Below are 20053 nucleotides of genomic sequence, written 5' to 3' on the forward strand. Positions count from 1 at the left end.
CGAATGAATTTCAATTGTCGGAAGTGGCAATTTCTCGTAACGATGCTTACGCTTTTCAGGTTAAAGTTTCGGGAGGCACTCAGACGTGCACGACGGAGCTGCAGGCGAACTCCTCGGGGTCGAATCAGGGGCATCATTACAAGAGCTATAGCCTCACTGGACCAAGTGCGAGCCAGCTCTCACAGTCTGTTCGAGATCGGTTGATGCTCGGATCGCAAAGCCTTCCAAAGCCGGGAAGTCCTGAATTCACTGCCCTATTTGCCGCGGCTCATCACAGAGAACGTGGCAATGGCCCGGGGCCGACGTCTTCGTCGTTCTCGCCCCGTGTCTTGAAGCCTTCGGATGGAAGTCTTAGCGATACTTGCAGCAATTACGCTGCTCCGGATCTTCAGGGATATTACGCTCCCAACAGTCCGTACACCACTTCCTGGATGAGGCACAGTAACACGTACACGCCCAGTGGTCGATCTCAAGGTAGAAGAGAGGAAACTTTTGCTCCATTTTCAACAGAAACTCCATGATCGATCCTGTCTGCATTCTTTATTTGGGTCCGCATTGTAGGAATGGGACTCTGCGAAGCTGACAGCGTAGAATCCTTGGGATCACACAGAGCAAGTCTAACACACGCTCGGCTTCTGATGCACCAGAGAGATTCGACGGGGTCTCCTGCTCCTCCCAGGCTCAATAGGAGCAACTCTATCAGGTAAGATCCCTCGGCATTGTGAGGGATAAATTGCTCTGCCAAAGTACATAACTTCCAGTAGCCGGTGAAATCCTGGAAAGCGTGCATCCGCATCCGATGGTTAATTTCATTTTAGCTACGTGTTGCCCGTACGATTTGCATTTTGATGGTATACCATTAATATATTTTTCTAAAAACGAACAGCGTCCTACTTCGCTCGGGACTTACTTCTTATTATATCTAATATTTCACTTTGAGGGTGGAAATTGACGTCATTAGTTGGACGTGCACTGTAAATAATATCGAAAGAGCGGAGGTAATAAAATGCTTTTGATAATAACAATGGCTCTGATATCATACAACTTGATATTAAAAGTGGTTCGTAATGCCAGACCTATTCGTAACGTAAATTTCAATACTGACAAGATAATTAAATCTAAGTGAACAGCGAATGTCAAATTTCCTAACGTACCGAATACCATGTATCTGTTTCTCGATTCTTATGCAGTAACCTGTTATTAATTATTAACAAAATTGTCCCGAATGAGAAAATAATAAGTACGAATTTGATGCCATTTTAGCCACATGCGAGGCAGGACATTTCCAAGGTAGTGAATTAACAGACATGCATACACGACTCATTGAGAACATAAGTATTAACCTGGTTTTATTCGAGAATTCTGTGTGTGCGCTAAATATGATTTTTCGAATCTAAGGTGAACTTTGTCCCAGTCATAAGACATTCTTACGACAGTTTTTGTCGACCAATAAGCGAATGCATTCGAACCGTACCTTTCCCCATTTATTTGAAATACTCTTTGGGCAAAGTTCACTTCAGAGACTTGACATTTTCATGATTGAAATGCGTTATGAAAGGACATATCACTACGTAGTGCATCACCAATTTGAATAGATATATTGACTCCCTGTCGATACTACGTAATAATCAAACCTACAGCATGCTCTTCTATCCCGTTTATTTGACAAAACTTGGACTTTTCTTATTACTTAGAAAGATAACTAGAAAGAAGACCCAACTTGAACAACGAGAACCGATCGGAGATATTTGACTTGTCCTCGGACCGTGCCGAAGAATATACCATGCCGAAGAATTGAAAAATTAATTTTCATGCACATTTTTATGAATAAATACATAAAAATTTTTTTTTAGTCGAGTACGCTGTAGGTTAATAATTTGACTTATGCACATCAGGAGCACCTTCTACACCGAGTGCCTCGCACGTAAATGAACCATGCAGCCATAATTTCCACTGTCATTGACGAGTCTCTTGCATCCGAGCTTTGTACGCATTAGCATGAGAAATCAGTCGATAATACGCCGAGCGTGTACGGTGGGTGATCTAGGAAGTGGCGACCTCTCCGAACGGAAAGCCTTTCTATAATTATTCTTCGAGCCTTTTTCGCTGAACCCGCTTCCGGATCGCCCAATTACGTACACACTCTAATCGAGATATCAGCGGCTTGCTTCTCGAGAGGTCGAGTACCGAGGAGCAAGTGCTCTCCAGTCCGCTAGTCGATATTTCAAGAATAAATCCTCCCTTACCGGGTGCATATCTACGTGAGAGCGAATGAAAGAGATAGATACAGGGAAGTGGATACGGGAGAGAGAGGAAGAGCGAGAATGAGAGCGAAAGAGACGGGAAGAGCCGTTTGCAAAGTCAGTGTTCAAAGACTAGCCTGTAGATTAAGTCTCACTTTGCGTTCATTATACATTACACTAGTGCTTTGTATTCGGCGTCGAAGGAGAAGATTAAATTACTATAATGTGTATGTAGAAGTTCGCCTCTTTAGCCCTTAATGAGACCGCGTAAGATTTTTCGCCTGTCAACAATGGAATTCGAGGGAAATTTTTACGTGACGTAGGAATACTCTGGTTCACGAAGGCTCGTCGGTTTAAGGGCTACGGAGAGACAACTTTGAGCTTTTTGTAGAGTGTGCAAAGAACTCGATTGTCATGACTAGGGATGAATTTGGACACGTTTAGTGACTCTTCAAAGGTAGAAGTACTCGAGTTTTTCGCCACATCTCTTTTTCGTCAAATCTTAATTTCTGTGTGTCGCTTAAATTCTTCCTAGCAAGACAGACTTCGATTCGATTCATCTTCCAGTTTTATTTTCCGTTTATACCTACACGATGAAAAATTGACCGTAACCAGTACTTCAATCACTATATACTATTACCTCTTCAGAATTTGATATATAACTTTCCAATTAGAAAATGCTATACCAAATTGTTTCGACTACATATTACAACTGTTTCGCTGACAAAATTAATAACTTTTAACACAATTCCTTAGACCTGAAACTGTTACCTTCCGTCATTAGGCAAGTTAAGCTAAATAATTTATTTCTAGCTATCCACTTCCATATGTATTATTAAAATAATTCGAGAGACGAGTGCACACCGTACTGGTTATAGAAATCCCTTCTTCCTCGTGTACGTTTTTTTAACGACTTGTTTGACTATAGACGAAACGTATTTTTCTGAATTTCCTTAGGTCGACGAAGAGCGAGAAGATGTATCCTTCGATGCTCGCGCGAGGAAGCGGAACTTCGTCCTCGGTCGGTGAAGAAGGTGTAGGAATCGGCATGGGAGTCGGGGTTGAACCTTATTACAGCGTGCCCGTGGGATCGGCGGGATGTTCCGGTCAACATTGGTCTCAACCCACGTCTCCTACTCCAACACATGCCTCGAGACAGCCGCCGAATCTTTATCAACATGTCCATAAGGATGATGACAGTGAGTTCATGTAACGATATCGATTCTCTGAACCAAATTGAAACTATGTCGTTCGACTAATCACAGACTATACCAAACATCACAATCAGAAAGGATGTAGGTGACGGGAGTCACGTTTTCGTTCCATATCTCCTTTGCTTTATTTTTCCATTTTTAATGCACGCCGGTTTCTTATTCCTGAAAAATTGATGGCTGGTTTGTAATTAAAACGAGGCAATGTTTTTAAATCCTGTTGCGTAAAGTTCATAAGCTTATCGCGTAAAACGTGTGTAAAATGTTCATAAAGCTTTAATGTCTGTTACAGTTCATGGATCGTCCGTTTCTCTGGTGTCCACGGCGAGCAGCCTCTACAGTTCTGCCGAGGAAAAGCAGGCCCACGAGCTCCGAAAACTGAGACGAGAACTCCTCGACGCCCAGGAAAAAGTCCACTCCTTGACCAGTCAACTCTCAACAAATGTAAGTTGCTTCTTCACTCTCTTACTCGGTTTACGCGGTACCTCTGGAGTACTGTAACATCTTACACTTATTGATTTTAAAAGCTGCAAGAAATTGCAGAGAATGTGTGCATAGAATACGAACAAAACTTCATTCCGAGATGTTACTGTATCACTCTAGACGTATGACGCCATTTCTCTTATGAAAGTTTGAGATAAAGGATTCGAAGGACTATTCGTTCCTATCTGGAGACGAAAGTCTCGAGACATCGGAAGTTTGTGAATATAATCTGATATCCACTCCGAACGTTTGCGTTGGCGAAGTGCTCGCTTTCATGCGAACTGTCTGCCTTTACTTTTTCGTTAATGCCCCTCGTGAGCTTTCCTCTAGGAAAAAGCTTCCGACGCGACTGCCATGAAAGTTCTCCGAGACTTTGCTCTCAGGAAACTTTTCCGTCGAGAACTCTTCTCCCCTTTTGTACGGAGACTTTAACGAGATTATCTGGCCATCTATGATTATCCAACCATTTAAGAGTCGTCGTCTCTTGTGAAACCGTAGCTCGAGAGTTCTACTCTTCTCTCGGTTTTCACGGACGAGAACGACGTTTCTCTTCGGTTTTCACGGACGAGAAGGAAAGGTCCGTGTTTCCAAATCGGTCAAGGAGCGTTTATGTTCCACAGATTCGACACTTTCGAATGCGAAAGAAACTGAAGAACGAATGCGAAATTCGACATATTTTTGGCCCCTTGACTTACCGAAGTAATTGACATTAACCTTTACGGTCATTTCCTGTATACCTATTTCTACGGACACCCGTCAAATTGAGAGTAATCAGAAACCCGAATTTTCTCCAAAAACTCGTTTTATTTACTTTAGAAACAACTTAATGGGACACTATTAACTTCTAAATTTGATTGTGATATTACATTGTTACGTAATATTTATATTATCAATATTATCCATCGTTACAATTTATTCGGCACATTCTGTAATTTATTTCCTAAAATCTGACACTCGTCAAATTGATGGATCCCGTAAACCGCAAACGTTTCAATATACTGTTAGACAAAGATCATTTTACGAGTGAAAATACGAGCAAAATAGTGATCTCCTTTGAAGACATGTCAAATGATTCTTAACTCATACAAACGATTGCGAATTTACAGAGAGTTCCGCGAAGACGCCTCTCGTTAAAAGGGGAAGCCGTCTAATTCCTCAAGTTTGTTTTTCATTACTCCTTTTGATAAGGTACAGTTGTTGCAATAAACGCGATACGAATGAAATACTACCATTTTTATCTCTCATAATAATCGGAGGTCACTTTTCGGACTCTTGGATACAGACACGTAATAAAATCATATGCATTTTTCTAAGCGATTCGAGGATTCTTTCTTCGAGACCCCGGACTGTGTCCTCAGTATTTTATTTTTTAGTAAGAGTGAAAATAATGAAAAATGAAACCGTTTAGTAACCTCCATCTTAATCCTTCGCTTCGTCAAGCATTTTCGAGCGTTATCGATTGGTTTTCGAGCGTCATCGAGCGTTTTTCGAGTGTTTTCACGCGTTTTTAGAGCTTTTTCGAACATTATCGAGCGTTCTTCGAGCGTTTTCGAGCGTTATCGATCGTTTTCGCATGTTTTTCAAGTGTTTTCGAGCCTTATCGAAGGCCGTTGCGTGTTGTTAAGTGCAGTAGAGTGCCGGACAGTGCCGGAGAGTTGCCGGAGAGTTGCCGCAGAGTGGCGGAGAGTGTCGGAGAGTTGCCGCAGAGTGCTGGAGAGTGTCGGAGAGTGCCGCAGAGTGCCGGAGAGTTGCCGCAGAGTGCCGAAGAGTGTCGGAGAGTGCCGCAGAGTGCCGGAGAGTTGCCGCAGAGTGCCGCAGAGTGCCGCAAAGTGCCGGAGAGTCCCGGAGAGTTGCCGCAGAGTGCCGCAGAGTGCCGCAGAGTGCCGTAGAGTGCATTGTATTGCATTAGAGTGCAGTAGAGTGCCTTAATAAGCACTCTAATCAGAGTGCCGTAGAGTGCACTATATTGCATTAGAGCCCATTAGAGTGCCTTTATTAGCACTCTAATCAGAGTGCCTTGTTAGAGGGCTGCATCACTCTAATTAGAGTGCTCTAATGCACTATAATGCACTCTAATGCAATATAATTTTCACTATGGGACTGTAGGGCACTATAGGGCACTCTAGGGCACGCCGGGGCACTTTACGGCACTCTAGGGCACTCTATGGCAACCTACGCCACCCTACGGCACTCTACTGCACTGCAGGGCATTCTAGGACACCCTAGGGCACGCTAGGGCACGCTAGGGCACTTTACGGCTCTCTACGGCAGTCTACGGTACTCTACGGTACTCTACGGCACTCTACGGCACTCTAGGGCACGCTAGGGCACTTTACGGCTCTCTGCGACACTCTAGGGCACTCTAGGGCAACTTTCCTGCACTCTCCGACAACTTTCTGGCACTCTCCGGCACTCTGCTGCACACTCCAGCACTCTCCGGCACTCTGCGGCACTCTGCGGCACTCTGCGGCACTCTCAGGCACTCTCCGGCAACTCTCCGGCACTCTCCGGTACTCTGCGGCACTCTCCAGCGCTCTCCGGCACCCTCCGGGAACTCTTCGGCACTCTGCGGCATCTCTCCGGCACTCTCCGTCACTCTGCGGCAACTCTCCGACACTCTTCGGCACTCTCCGGCACTCTCCGTCTCTCTACTGCACTTATCAACACTCAACGGCACTGTACGGCCTGCGATGAAGCTCGGAAACATTTGAAAAACGATCGAAAAACGATCGATAACGCTCCAAAACACTAAAAACGCTCAAAAACGGTCGAAATACGCTCGATGACGCTTGAAAACGCTCGAAACCACTCTGAAAATGATCGAGAAACGCTCGAAAACACTCGGACCCGTAGCTTGACGCTTGGTTGGTTGGGACGCGCGAAGATTTCTAGGAGCGATCGCACCCACGCAGATTCACTGCATGAGAGTTCCGTACGCGACACCGACGCGTGCCCCAAAGCTCCGCATCACGTCGACTTCGAGGCAACAATGTACTTAATAGTAGTAGATAAGTAGATAAAGTCAAATGGAGCGTCACGAGTGTTCTTCCCTTACCATCGAAAGCGAGCAGTGTTGGTAAGCGTAGGTAAGCCACCACCGTCAACTGCCGCATGGTATTACCATCGCGAGTACGTGAGCCGCCGACGACTGGTAGATGGTACCGCCATCTAGAGTTCTAAATCCAGTAAGTTACGTCAGAAACGAAGAGAATTCCCGGTAATTTATCAGTAAATTCTCCAAAGCCTTTTTTATCGAGAAATTATGAGAATTTGGATTTTTCAACAAAGCAAACAAGAGATTTCGATTAGCTATAGAGAAACATCGTAGAGGGGAATTTCCGTTGTACGTTCTCCGTAGCCAATCAAAACTTCCCATTCGCGTCGTCGCAGAATGAAATATCTGTTTGTTTGAAACAAATGGCATGGAATTTTCCGTGAAGTTGTACATACGTGAATATTTTTAGCTGGAATTAAATACGACCCTATAATAAATATTTTCTAATAGTAATTATTACTCTTTAGCTTGAACTTTGAAGTTGATTGAAAAAAAAAAGTTATTTAAACGAAGAAACCTAAAGTATAAATAACAAAATTAACGTTCTCTTAAATTCTCAATGTTCCCGGTAACTTACGGTATGTTTCACAGTTACCTTCTCCAATTTAATGTTACTGAGAATTTTCGAACTCTACCGCCATCACGAGTGCGCGAGCTCCTATCAGAAATTCGTTGCGCCGCCCTTGGGGGCAAAAAACTGTGAAAGCTAACGTACGAAACCAGAGGGCAGCACAGGATGCGATCGCACGATCCTGCCCGTGAGCAATCTCCCAACTCATCTCTGACTGTACAATGAATAATTGGTCCAGCTGTCATGGACAAACAATGCAGTGTATACACGGTTGCGATTCTTTAATCGCTTTCTCAAGACCAATTGAACGCTCAGTTTACACCGAGCTCGTTACCAATTTTGAAGGCTCTCGTTCGAAAACTTACAACTCACTCATTGTTAAACACGCTGTTACCTTGATATAACATCTTAGTATTTATACCGATTAATAGACTATATGTGACAATTTTCACTTTCCATTCGTTCCGATTTAATTCCCATGCAAATCGCGCCAATTTCGAGGTTTCGTTCGAACGTACGCGCGATTGAATCCGGCGCGCCGTCGTCCTCGGCTCGCTTCGGCTGTCTTCGGGCATCTCCGCAGATCCGATTGGCGGTGGACCAATGGCGCTCCCGGAAGGTCAACGTGCGCCGCCAATCGGGCCAATCAGCGGCCGCCGTCGGCACGCCGCGTCCGGGATCGACTCGGGAGCGTGTCCAAGCGAGCTGCCGCAGTCCGTGCCGGTCCGTGCCGCGATGCGTAGTCTAGCGTGGTGTCACGCGGTGTCACGTAGCGTCACGAGGCGTCGTGCTTCGAGAATATCGGTGAGCTGTAGTGCCGAGTGCCGTGGTCATGCTTGTTCCGAATTACGTGCCCACGTCTCGCCGTAATCGTCGCGAGCTCGCTCTTTTGGCATTGGAAGGACCGTGAGAGATCGACGAGACGTGCTGGATCATATAAATAATAACGCGCGTCTCTGCAATGTATGAAAAATACAGACACACCGCAATTTTACGCACAGCCACGTGACGTGCGATTGAAAAAAGAGACGGTAAGGTACGCGTGTTCCATTTTCATTATGTAAGTAATAGTCGCTCCCTCGCAGACGTAACGATAAATCAATAATTCACGGGGAATACCAGCCACGTCGGAACATTATTTCCCGTAAGAAAGACCGTTTATCCTCATCGCCTTGGTCGCGTCTCTAAACCGCGGGGTGAAAACAATCGAGCATTACTGCATACACGCCACATGACAGCTGAACCGCTTATCTTGAACGTAATGCGTCACCTTTCGTGCGTACCGTATTTTGTAACATGTCGCATACGCGGAACGAACTTTATATCCCGTCTCCGTTTATCGGACGGTATCGGGACATAGTACGCCGATAATATCGGCTACTTTTACCATAGGTAACCAAGGGGGAAGATCTTAAAATGTAATTTAGAACTTCGTAAATCGTATTTACCGCTGTTTACCGATACCGAATTATCGTTACATCGTTGACTGGTCTCCTCTTATGGGAGTTTCGAAAATCCCGCTGCACGTTGCAGATATCACACGCGTCTTGTCGGCAGCCTATCGCGCATGCTTGATCGTCCAGGATTTAAATGCGATAAAAAGAGGGCGGCGCATGCGCAGTGGCTGTTCCGTGCGCGCGCGCTCCACGTCCTCGACGCAATGTCGCGGGATAGAAAAGGTATTTACGCGACGCGCCGCCTCCGCGCGCAGACAGTCCGTCTGGAACGGTGACCCGGACTTTCTACGTTCTTTCTTCTCGATATCTTCTACGCGTTATCGCGCTTATCGATCGACGACATCCCGACCCCCCGGCTCCGAGAGTTCGATAGGCCCCTCCTATCTTTAGGACACCTGGATTTCCTTCCTTCTTCCCTTAAGCTTTTTCGAAAAAAAAAAAAAAATGGCCTCGAGAGATACAACAGTTATGACGATAAGAGAGAAACTTAGGATACGGGAATTTCTACAACTTGCGGTTTATTTGCCACGCAGTTTTTCCTACCTAAATTCGTTGGTATAAGGGGTTATTGCTAGTTCGCGATGTCGACTCAATTTCGAGGGAATAAATATTGTCGATGGGTAGGAATGGATACCGAAGATTTTATTGAATGTCCCTTTTAGGGATCTCGTTCGTTTTAGATTTTACTGTATAGATGTGCAGGCTCTACGAAAGGGCCTGACTCTCGTGGAGTTTCATTTTCATATTATTGTTCACAGGCAATTTCTGGATATTTGATATAAAGTGTATTTTCATGGATGTCGAGAACTTCCTTTGGCCCTCCACATATATGCGGTGAAATTTCAAACGAGTCGGTATATTCAGTTCTGGGGAAAAAAAATGTCTTGGCCGCACGCGGAAAATGATTTCACGGTCGTGCTGAGAAATTTTACTTGCCGGGACAAACGTGAAACATATCTGGAGTGTTGGCGACGAAAAACCGATTGACTTCCCTGACGCACCACGAATTCCATTCATAGCTGCAATATCCTTTTTCCGTAACAACAAATTATAAAACGCACATTCGTTTGATTCGGGATAAAAATATGTTTTGGTTGTCGCAACAAATTCATTGGCTACTTTAGCAGGCATTTCTTTTACTAAAGAGAGCTCCCCAATGTTTACATCTACGATTCGTTAAAAATGCACACATTCTTCTCGTTAATGCGATTGTTCCTGCGGTAATAGTTAAAACATTATTGGCAATGCTGTGTTTTGCTGAAAGTACAAATGCCCTTTTTTTTTTATCCGGGCGATCGACCCGTTAAAATGCCACTTTCGCATCACCTTAATACTTAAGTAGCAAGTAACAGAGGCCCGGGGAATTTTTTTTTCCGCATAATTCCCCGCGAAAGAGTGGTCGTTTCCGAAACGCTCCCACCGCAGTTTATGAGTCTGGCAATTCTATATCGGTAAAAAGATGCGAGCGGAGTTCGCGGAGAGGGCGCGTCGTTGGAAGTCGCGAGGGACCGTCGGCCCGTGTAGCGCGTCGAAAGGGATAATCGACCTATCCGACTCGTTTCTCGCGGGAGTGAGATCCACGGGAGATACTCCTAGGGCCTCTCGTAGTCGGTATCCCTAGAATCGGTATGGTCGCCTAGCGAGCCTCTCCCGCCTATATGGCCGGAGCGGAGAAGAAGCAGAAACGCGCGACGTCCTGCATTCCTCCCGCGTACGGCTCGGTGCGCTTCGCTACGCCAAAGTGCTCCATTCTTTCTCGCTTTCCTCCCGTTGCTTCCTCGGATCTCGCCGATCTCGAGAGAGATCGAGGATCGCGAGGGAGATAGAGGATCGCGGGAGATCCCCGGCTAGCTCAGCCTCCGAGGGATTAACGCTTAAGGGGGGAGTAAACCCTTTAGAATTTTCAAACAAAATTTTCAATAACTGCACTGCCGGTGCAATCATTCCTGCAGGGAGAACCAAACTTTTATTAGCAATGCTATCGTTTGTTGAAAGCGTAAATATAGTTTTGTCCATGTACTCGGCTTTCCTTTCCATTAGGTGCATTTATTAATGCGCGGCACACCTTACATGAGACGTTCTTCTGTTGAAACAAAAATGTCTTAAATTCATGTTTCCTGTAATTGGTCGTTTCTTGTTTTCTTTTTATTTTTTACCTTTGAGAAACGTGCATAATTGTCATTGTTTTTTTCTTTTTTTTTTTTTCTTTAGAAAACTCGTAACGCTCGGTCGTGATTCAGGCCTCGTTGTCTTATCTCCGTTACGCGCCGTTTCCTTCGGTATCAAAGTAATTCATTAAAAAGGGAGTAAAGTGTAAATTCTTGGAAGTGATCCTCACAATTCGTCGGTCGGTCCGAGGTGAAACGTTTCTTCCGGCGTTTGGATGATATGTTTACCGGTAAATCTGAGTTCTCCGGAGAACGATTCCCGCATACGCCGCGGAACCGAAACGACGGCATAAATTCGTCGGGCAAGGGGAGACCCGTTCCCGGTGCACTCCCGATCGGGAAGAGCGTCGGCCCCTTTTCGGGAGGCCACTGCTAGTTCGCAGGCCAGAATTAACCTGGATACGTCGACCTAACAGTAACCCGTCGAAACCCGCGGCGGAGGCGTTTCCTCGGGTTCCTCGTCGATCGTCGCCGTTCCTCGTCGAACGGCGTCGAGTACCGTCGAGCAGCGTCGCGTCGACCGGGAACAATGCCTTCGAGTAAGCTCCTTACGAAGATTTACGGCCGGCTCGACCTGCGAGTTTACGGTGGCGATTGGCAGACGGCTTCGTGACTACCGACGAAGGATCATGGAGGCGACGTTGCCGAACCAAATCGGACGTTTCACTCGCCCGATGAATTTCCTACGGCCCTTTCGCCTGGAAAATAAGGCACGGAATTGTAGAAAATCAAAAGGCCGACGTTGCGCAGAAATTTTCTCTCTTTTCAAATTGAACAAAGTTGGTCATATTCACGCATTAAAAGGGTGGGACACTTTTAATACCACCGTGCCTCAATGAGTGAGGGTGTTTCTGCAGTTTATGAAGGACGACCTCTATTGATTGGATCTGTCGATTTTAATTTTTCTCTAAGATGGAATTGGACGTTTCAATCGTCCATTAGATTTTTCTTCTCATCAGTTATATGGAAAAGGATACCGGGAATCACTCTGGAGAATTAAAGGAATTTTTACAACCTTTCTTCCCTCGGAACAACTGCACTTGATTTTTGTATTCGATGAATTCATTCACTTTTTTTTTCTTTTTTCCTGAATGTAATTAGTTTCACTTATTAGATGGATTTTCTGCTTTCTCGCATGGAAGAGTTCTCCGGAATCACGCTTCGAAGATTGCGGGAATTTTTCGTCGCTTCTACTCTCAAAACAATTACGTATTCAGGATTTTCGGAATTGCTTTAAAAAATTAATAATATTTCTATGGGTCTTATTCCTTGTCGAAGGAGCAGGATGTCCAGGACTTAGATGTTTGCATTCGGTTGTTTTTGTGACGGGTTCGGGAGCGGCAAGCAACGATTCGATCTTTGATTCTAGTTTCCTCCAATTATACGGCGTAATTGGATGAAGATGTATCTGTCCGATGTCTGTCTAGTAAACGATGATTGCCGTGCAGGGGACGAGACGTCTTATCTAGGATTGATGCGGATAGGAGGAGCGGTCGTTTTCCCTGAGAGATGAAATTTCAATGAGCCGCTTGTACGGACGATGGAGGGCCCTTAGAATTCTGGCAACGTAGGGCAGTGCTCCCCCAGGAAAAAGAAAAAGAGAAACGTCCTCAATGGGTTCTCTCGATCCCTGTTCTCGAAATAGCGGCGTCTAACAAGGAGACGGATTGCTGTTCCGCTCGATATCGCGTTTCATCTGGGGAAAGATTGTCCGTCGACATTTTCTTTCGGTCAAAAGCCTCGGTTTCTTGTATTCCAATGTTTAGTAACCTCGTAAACAACATGGATCCAATTTCCGGGGGTAAACATCGATTGCTCGACCAATGACTGGAACGATAAAAGTAGGAATTAAAAGAAGACCAACGTAAAACATTAAATTCCAGTTAAAGAGTATTTATTTAACAATTAACGCTTTAAGACCACGCGGTATCGTTAAATTGAACATTTTTTAAGATAGATCAGGGTCTAATAGGACGTGGTCTTCTGCTCTGTTCGGTGATTTGAAGCTCTTGATTTAATTTTTTATTTATTTATTTTCTTTTTTCGGCAACTAAGGAAACAGTTGACTTTCTCCCACAGTTTCTGGAAAGACCACGGGGGAGCAATTCTCTCGGGGACACTTGTCGTGCCTTGACTTATGCATCACAAATACCAGGTAGACGACAACGGCCCTAAATCCCGCACCTGTCGAGGGGAAACGTTCTTTAGAACTTCCAACTTTATGGATCCCACACCTGTAGCCTAAAGGTCATTTATCCCTTCTTCAAAAAATCGCATTTAATTCCATACCGTTTCACAATCGACAACTTGTGAACGATTCGAGCGATAAAATGTGACTGGAAAATTTCAGATTCTCATTTCACGGTACTAAATAGCACGATTTTCGCACGCTGGTGATTCAAGTTCTTCTCCGGTACTTCGTGAATTATGGCACCATATTCCATTGATCATGGGGGAATTAATTAACGATATGAATAACTGACGAGTGTTTCGCACTTAGTAGAGCTCAGTAACATTTGATGATGAGGTCCCAGCCACTCGTGTGAAAATACACGCTATGCAAGGCTTGAAACCTGATTCAAGGGTTGCGTTACGAGTGCGGATCGAGGACGTAGGACTGGCTTCTCAAAAAATGCAGTTTATCACGTACAAGGTGCGACCGCAGTCGCGCCTTAACTCACACCTCGTAAACGCGAGACGGATCTGCGTACTTCACGGGCCTTTACACCTGTAATGCGGAAACAATCCCGCTGAAAAGTTCCCGAATGGCGGGCGCAGATTTTTTCTACCCTAAAGTGTGTGTATTGGTCTTGGAGATGTGACTGCTGGAACGATTTGGCACAGAAAAATACTTGGCATAGGGTAGCACCCAGCTGGCAGACGGGTACCATTGCCTGAAGATTTTACCGAGTAGCCGTCTTCTTCTTCCTCCTTAATCTTGATATTTTGCCGTACTCCAGAAGATGGGAAACTTATCAGTTACGTGTATGTGTATTCTTGTAATAATCGCGAGCCGTGCCAATTTAAGGATTGCTGTGGGAGAAAAGACATTCCAAGTAAAAGTGTACGTACACGTGGGACAGAAATGGAAAATATTGAGGTGAAGATCTTTAGATGAATAATTGGCCTAAGCTGAAGAAAGCCGAAAATTGTAGGTATACCTTACCTTCGCCACTGGACGTGACGACACCTGAGATGCATAGGCCTGTATAAATTCTCGGCAGCTTGAGTGCGTCATACGTTATAGCATTTACCCCTAAGAAGATTAAATCTCTACTTAAACAAGGATTTATTAATTCTTTGTCCATCTCAAGGGGATGTAAAAGTGGCATCCGAGGGGTCAATCGTTCATTAAACTTTTCTCCGAACTGAGTGTACCGAATCGTTTCAATCTTTGCAACTTCAATACCGAGGCTACAAGAAAAGTCCCGATAATCATGAAATTTCATTTTTTATACAAAAATGAAATGTTGAAGCTTTCTGTACACAAGTCTATAAAAAAATGAAATTTCACGGTTATCGGGACTTTCCTTATAGCCTCCACATTTACATTGTGAAGTTTGAAACTATTTGGTACGCCCAGTTCGGAGAAATGTTTCATAAACCAGGTCTTTTTAACACCACTTTCGACTCGCCTTAATTATACATAGAAAATACTCCAATACCTTCACTTCGCAGCCGGGTAAATCTTATTTCAACGTTGCGACTTCCTGAAATGAAATATATATTCATATCTTTGATTCATCTAAGACTTAAGAGATTTTAACGACCCAGCGGATAAAATTATTGAAAATGTACGTAGAAGTAGATTCCGTCGCGTTTAGAACCGCGTAACCGCGAGATCGGAGTCGCACCTTTGAGCAGACGAATGTACACGATTACACGCTTATGACGCGTGCACGCGCACGCGTGTCCAACGCAGCAGATGCCTTTGTTCACGCACACGTTTCGGCCGGCATTAATACGCACACTGCAAACGCAAGGCGGAAGGCCGTGCCCTCTGTAGCTTGCACCTGTACGCGGAAACGATTACGTCAAACGCACTCGACAATGGAGCCGACGCGTATCTTCGGGAACTCTGCGGTCGAATTTGCGGCCATTAGAAATAATTCTCTCCTCCTCTCTCAAACCGAGCGAAGAGAAATCGCGATTACACCGAATATAATAATTTTAACCCCTACAGCCCAATATTCAATTGAACTTCCCCGTTGATTAGTAATCGTTTCTTAATAACTATGAGGATACTTTTAACGCGAAATTTAAACTACCCTGTATTGTACAATTCTTCCGTTTGATAAGAAATACTTTCCGAGAGAATGTCCCTTTTGCAATGTTTCGCGAACCACACGTTTACTACCTACTCCTGGAATATGAATTTACTCAGTTCGTGTTAATCAATATTTACTTTAACGTGTTAAATAGTACTTTTCCCCGTACGTCAGAGTCGGGTCGAGTGACGAGTTTAGCCTTGCACTTTTACTGGAAATTTAACGCCCCCGATTCGAGCCTGACCCTCGGTACTTTGTACTCGTTTCTTTGAAACGTCCCGTATCGGGCGTGGGGGTCTCGGTACCGCAAAGGCTATCGGATTTGGCGTCACGCCTGCTTTAATATTCCGTATGGGAAAGTAATTGGCAGCCCCGGGAATGGCGCGAGCAAAGTCGTCCCCTCGATTTTTATCGTTCGTACGAGGGCCCATCGGAGCTACGAGAGCCTTACCGTGGACCCCCTTTCTTCGTGCAGACTTTTTTCTCTCTCGACCCCATCGCGTAGGAGGATGACGGCGTGATCCGCGGGATCAATTAGGATCCATTGTCACGGACACGACGGACCCTGACCGAACATCAATCGAAAGCTCGAGACACGTTCTTTCGTAGGGTAGCCATCCCACCCGAAAATCATACATAAAGGAAAAGTCAGGGGGCACAAACGATCTCGAGGGCTCGGACTCTTGTCCATTTTCTTGATGGCATGACCGATCGCGAGGGTCATTTTTATCCGCCCAGCGATGATCTCTGAAACACGGTGGATGGGTACAGGGTGGGTTTTATGAAACATCCTAAATCTGTGGGAATTACTCGGCGCGAAGACATCATGGGACTAATCGGAATTATACGGGTGGAGGGGAAGCAATGATCGATCACAAATTCGATAGTTTATCGTGACGTGCAATTGTCTCAATGAGGATAGTACCATTTACCCTGATTTGCCGTTCGTCAAAGCGTCCGTTCACAGGGATTAAATTTCACTGATCTTGAATTTTTCATAAGACTCACCTTGCATAACGCGTATTGTAGATGAGATGTTTGTGCATATCGGATGACGGTATTGCATGCACAGGGTGTTCCAAAATACGCGGTAAGATATAGAAGAGGGTGCACGAAAAAAGAAAAAAAAAGAATGGTCAGGGAAACTTAATAAAAGAACGAAGTATATAAAGCAGTTACGACGAGCACAGTTAAACTACTCGTTTCTTGTACTTACCTTGAGTACACGGTGAAGTAACCATACCATGTTACGCCGATGACTGTAACCGTCTACCCAGGTTGTTCCTAAATGATTACGATTACCGCAATTTTGGTTTTCCTGACCATTCTTTTTTTTTTCCTGGTGATTTTGGGTTAAAGTATAACTCAGCATTTTTAAATATAAATTCTCCCTAGTCTTTATACTTATTAATATCCTTATATCAACCGTCACTAACTTCAGTCGTGATTCTTAATAATTGCAGTGGGCAAACTTCGTAAAAAAACTGCAACCACGTGTTCGCTTACATTTAGATATCCTAAGGTTTACATACGTACTTCTTTTTTCTTTCTCATTTTTATGCGTTCGGCGCCGAATTTGCGAATGTTTAGGAAAATAAAGTAAATGCAGGGTAAACGTCAGGGATTCGTTTAATCGTAGGGGCAACCGGGAAGACCGGGCATCCCTTGAAAATAGCCTACGCCCCTGGCGAAGGGGCTGACCAAGCCCGGATCCTCTGGGCTCGTTCCCGGGGACGTAAAGGCGCGCTTTCATTCGAGTTTTTCTGCTCCAAGCCCGACCAGGCTATGTTTATATGTACAGGGTGTCCAGTTACACCGACGTAAAGGCCCATAGGCGTCGTCCGTCCACTTCCTTCGAAAATGCCCGGGGACAGTTTGGGCCTGACCTGGGCCCGTCCCTCGATTTTTGTCAGGTCCTTCGCAGACGGGACACGCTTTCGTCCCGATTTCGAGGGAAACCCTCGTTCCTTCGGAATCTCGAAAGGGGACGAATTTCTTCCCCCCAGACTTTCCAGGCTAGCCCGGCCTCCAGGATAAATATTCCTAAAATTCCTTGCTGGAAATAGTTGGAGATTATTTCCATAATTCTTTTTTTTTCCCGGCAACTTTCTCTGAAAATATTTATTGCTACAGCAAATCGGTGATGGCGGGTCGTTGATAGCCAGCAGGGTATTTCTATGTTACGTTGTTACCATAAGCCTGGGTCTGGGGAGGACGTCTATTCTCCTTGAATCTTATTAGCTAGTTTTTTTTTTTATGGTATAACATGGCCTAGACGATCCCGTCCAGACCCCACGAGACACCCTGTGCATCCATACGCTTTATGTGCAGAAATCGACGCGGTGCACGTTTCGCGGGGACTCGGCGAGGTCCGTGCATCCAGCGAGCCCTCACGTTTCCTTCTCTGAAATTGTATCCGACCGCGCAGCGCTGCAATCTTCTCGGCCAATTACAAGGTCCGCAGCTCGTGCCGAAGGACCCCGGGGTCTTTAGAAGACGATCTTCGGTTACGGAACGAGGGTCGCGATCTTCCGTCGAGCCCACACCTGGGCTTTTTGCGTACTCCTCGGAAAAAATCCTGACGAGCCTCTCCGGCATCGATATCTTTATCTCTCGGGTTAAGTTTCAATTTACTCGCGTCTATCGAGAGAAAATCCATTTATTCGGGTAAAAGCCCTCGTTTTCTTCCACCTTCGATGGTGCAAGGAAGTTCTCTTCGGATCCACTTCCGGGATAATTGCCAAATGTCGACGTCACCTAGGTAGTACCGTTGTATATGTGTTTGCTGTTACTTGACATTCGTGACGTTTAACACTGGACGGTGAGACAAATGTTAAATAACAAATAAAATACACGGGGCACGATTTGGATGACTAACCCACACTTGTCGACGTTCCCTTTAGCTTTCCTTATCTTGAGTGGTCATACGAGAAACCTTTTTGACAAGAAAAAATAAAAAGTGGGCCCGAGGTTTCCCCTACACTTCCCCTTAAACTTCCGTCCTCTCTATTGGTCACACATAGGAAAACTTTTGAACGATGAAAAAATTAGTCAAGCTCTAAAAGTACCTTTTTTTTTTGTATCATTAATTAATTCCGCGACACGAGTAATCTCGTCTTGGAGGGAAGCGCCGGCGGTGAAAATCTCATTAGGAAATTCCGCGACCGGGGCAATTGTCAAGCCCGTGTTGACATTAAAGGGGGTAAATGGGAGGCATCGGGAGGAAGGCGCGCACTCCGGCGTTATCGCGCGAGTGATAACTCGAGGAGGAACGCAAAACCGGGCCCCGGCCTCGACGGAGGGTGCAGGTCGTAATTCATTAGGTCCATTCAGCGTAATGGGAGTCCTTAATACGCGGAGGCGCGTGGCCGTGCTTAGATAAGCCCTTTGGACGCGCGTTAAGGCTCCACACGCTCGCGGACTCGGCGGTGGCGAAGACCTCTTTCTTGATTGGAGCCAACTAGCCGGCCAATCGGGTCTCCCGGCTTATTAAAACTCTCGGCCCGTTGTTTTGCCCGGCGTGGCCTCTCTTTTAGTGCCGCGCCACGTCGAGTGCCCGGTCTCTCTCGTTGCACTCTTTAAACGGCCGCGAAGGACAAAGGAGAGGACCCCCCCGTAACCGGGAGGAGGCCTTAGCCAGGACACTTCTGCTTTTTGCCCGGCCGAGAGCGGCCGATCCGCTCTGGCCAATCGGCCCCAGATCGCCCGCAGAAAAACTGGAAGACGCTCACCACTCGCCCGGCTTTTTCCTCCTCCTCGGAAGCGATACTCCGTTGCGTGTCGATTCCGCGAGGCGGCACTCTTATTCCGCACTCCGACGACCGATCGGATCTTGCCCTCCGAGGGGACGGATATTCTTCTTAAATTTTGGGATTTGGATTTAGTTTTTTTTTTTTTTATGGATATCGTTATTTTGACTTTGTTTATTTTCTCTATCTTGTGGGACGAGGAAAGGAGAGGAAGGGAATTTTTTTCCTTTATTTTGAGGTGACGTCCAATTAACGTAGTGAAATTTCATACGATTCGATACGCCCAGTTGGGAAAAAAGTTTCATGAACGAGACTCTTCGGGCCGCATTTTTATATCACCTTAATCATTGCTTTGGAGATATCCCGGCCAGTGGATTATGTGATGTCCCGTTTTAAAAAGTGAAATTTAATTCTTGAACGAAAGATACCGGGCAAAGTGGGTGACATTTCACTGCCACTGCAGAAACGTACACTCCAATCCGAAGATCAGGTGGTTTCTTTCCGACAACGAAATTCACTCGTTTAACGCGATTTAACTACTAAGACAGTAAAAGTCTAATATACCTTCGCATGGAAATAGACCGTAACCTAAGATAAATCGATGTATCGGCAGTACTTAATTTCATGCAATTTTTGTACAAGACAATCGTCCTCGACGTGATCGGCAAAACGGATGCGGAAGTCGGGACATCATTTTCGCTTAAACGGTACCAATATTGTATGAAACTTTTTTCGCGATATCTCCCCTCGTCTCTCCCTCCCGTTCCTAACATCGGAAACAATGATTCCCGAAGTCCCTTATTTGCATCGAGCGTCTCCGTCTTTTTCCCCGTCGGCGGCGCTTCCGG

General features: G+C 45.4%; 1 protein-coding gene across 1 annotated transcript in view; it reads left to right on the forward strand.

The window, feature by feature from the left end:
• LOC105703316 (protein sickie) overlaps positions 1 to 20053 on the forward strand; it is a gene marked incomplete at its 5' end in the record, with an annotated part of 101577 nt that overhangs the window by 40806 nt on the left and 40718 nt on the right. Inside the window, 4 exons of the mRNA XM_012431622.1 lie at positions 60 to 474; positions 562 to 703; positions 3201 to 3442; positions 3747 to 3898. Coding sequence (XP_012287045.1) covers positions 60 to 474; positions 562 to 703; positions 3201 to 3442; positions 3747 to 3898 — 951 coding nt within the window. The remainder of the gene's footprint in view (positions 1 to 59; positions 475 to 561; positions 704 to 3200; positions 3443 to 3746; positions 3899 to 20053) is intronic.

This window comes from Orussus abietinus, unplaced genomic scaffold (assembly GCF_000612105.2).
Source record: "Orussus abietinus isolate OABI.00-Male unplaced genomic scaffold, Oabi_2.0 scaffold273, whole genome shotgun sequence".
NCBI classification, from domain to species: domain Eukaryota; kingdom Metazoa; phylum Arthropoda; class Insecta; order Hymenoptera; family Orussidae; genus Orussus; species Orussus abietinus.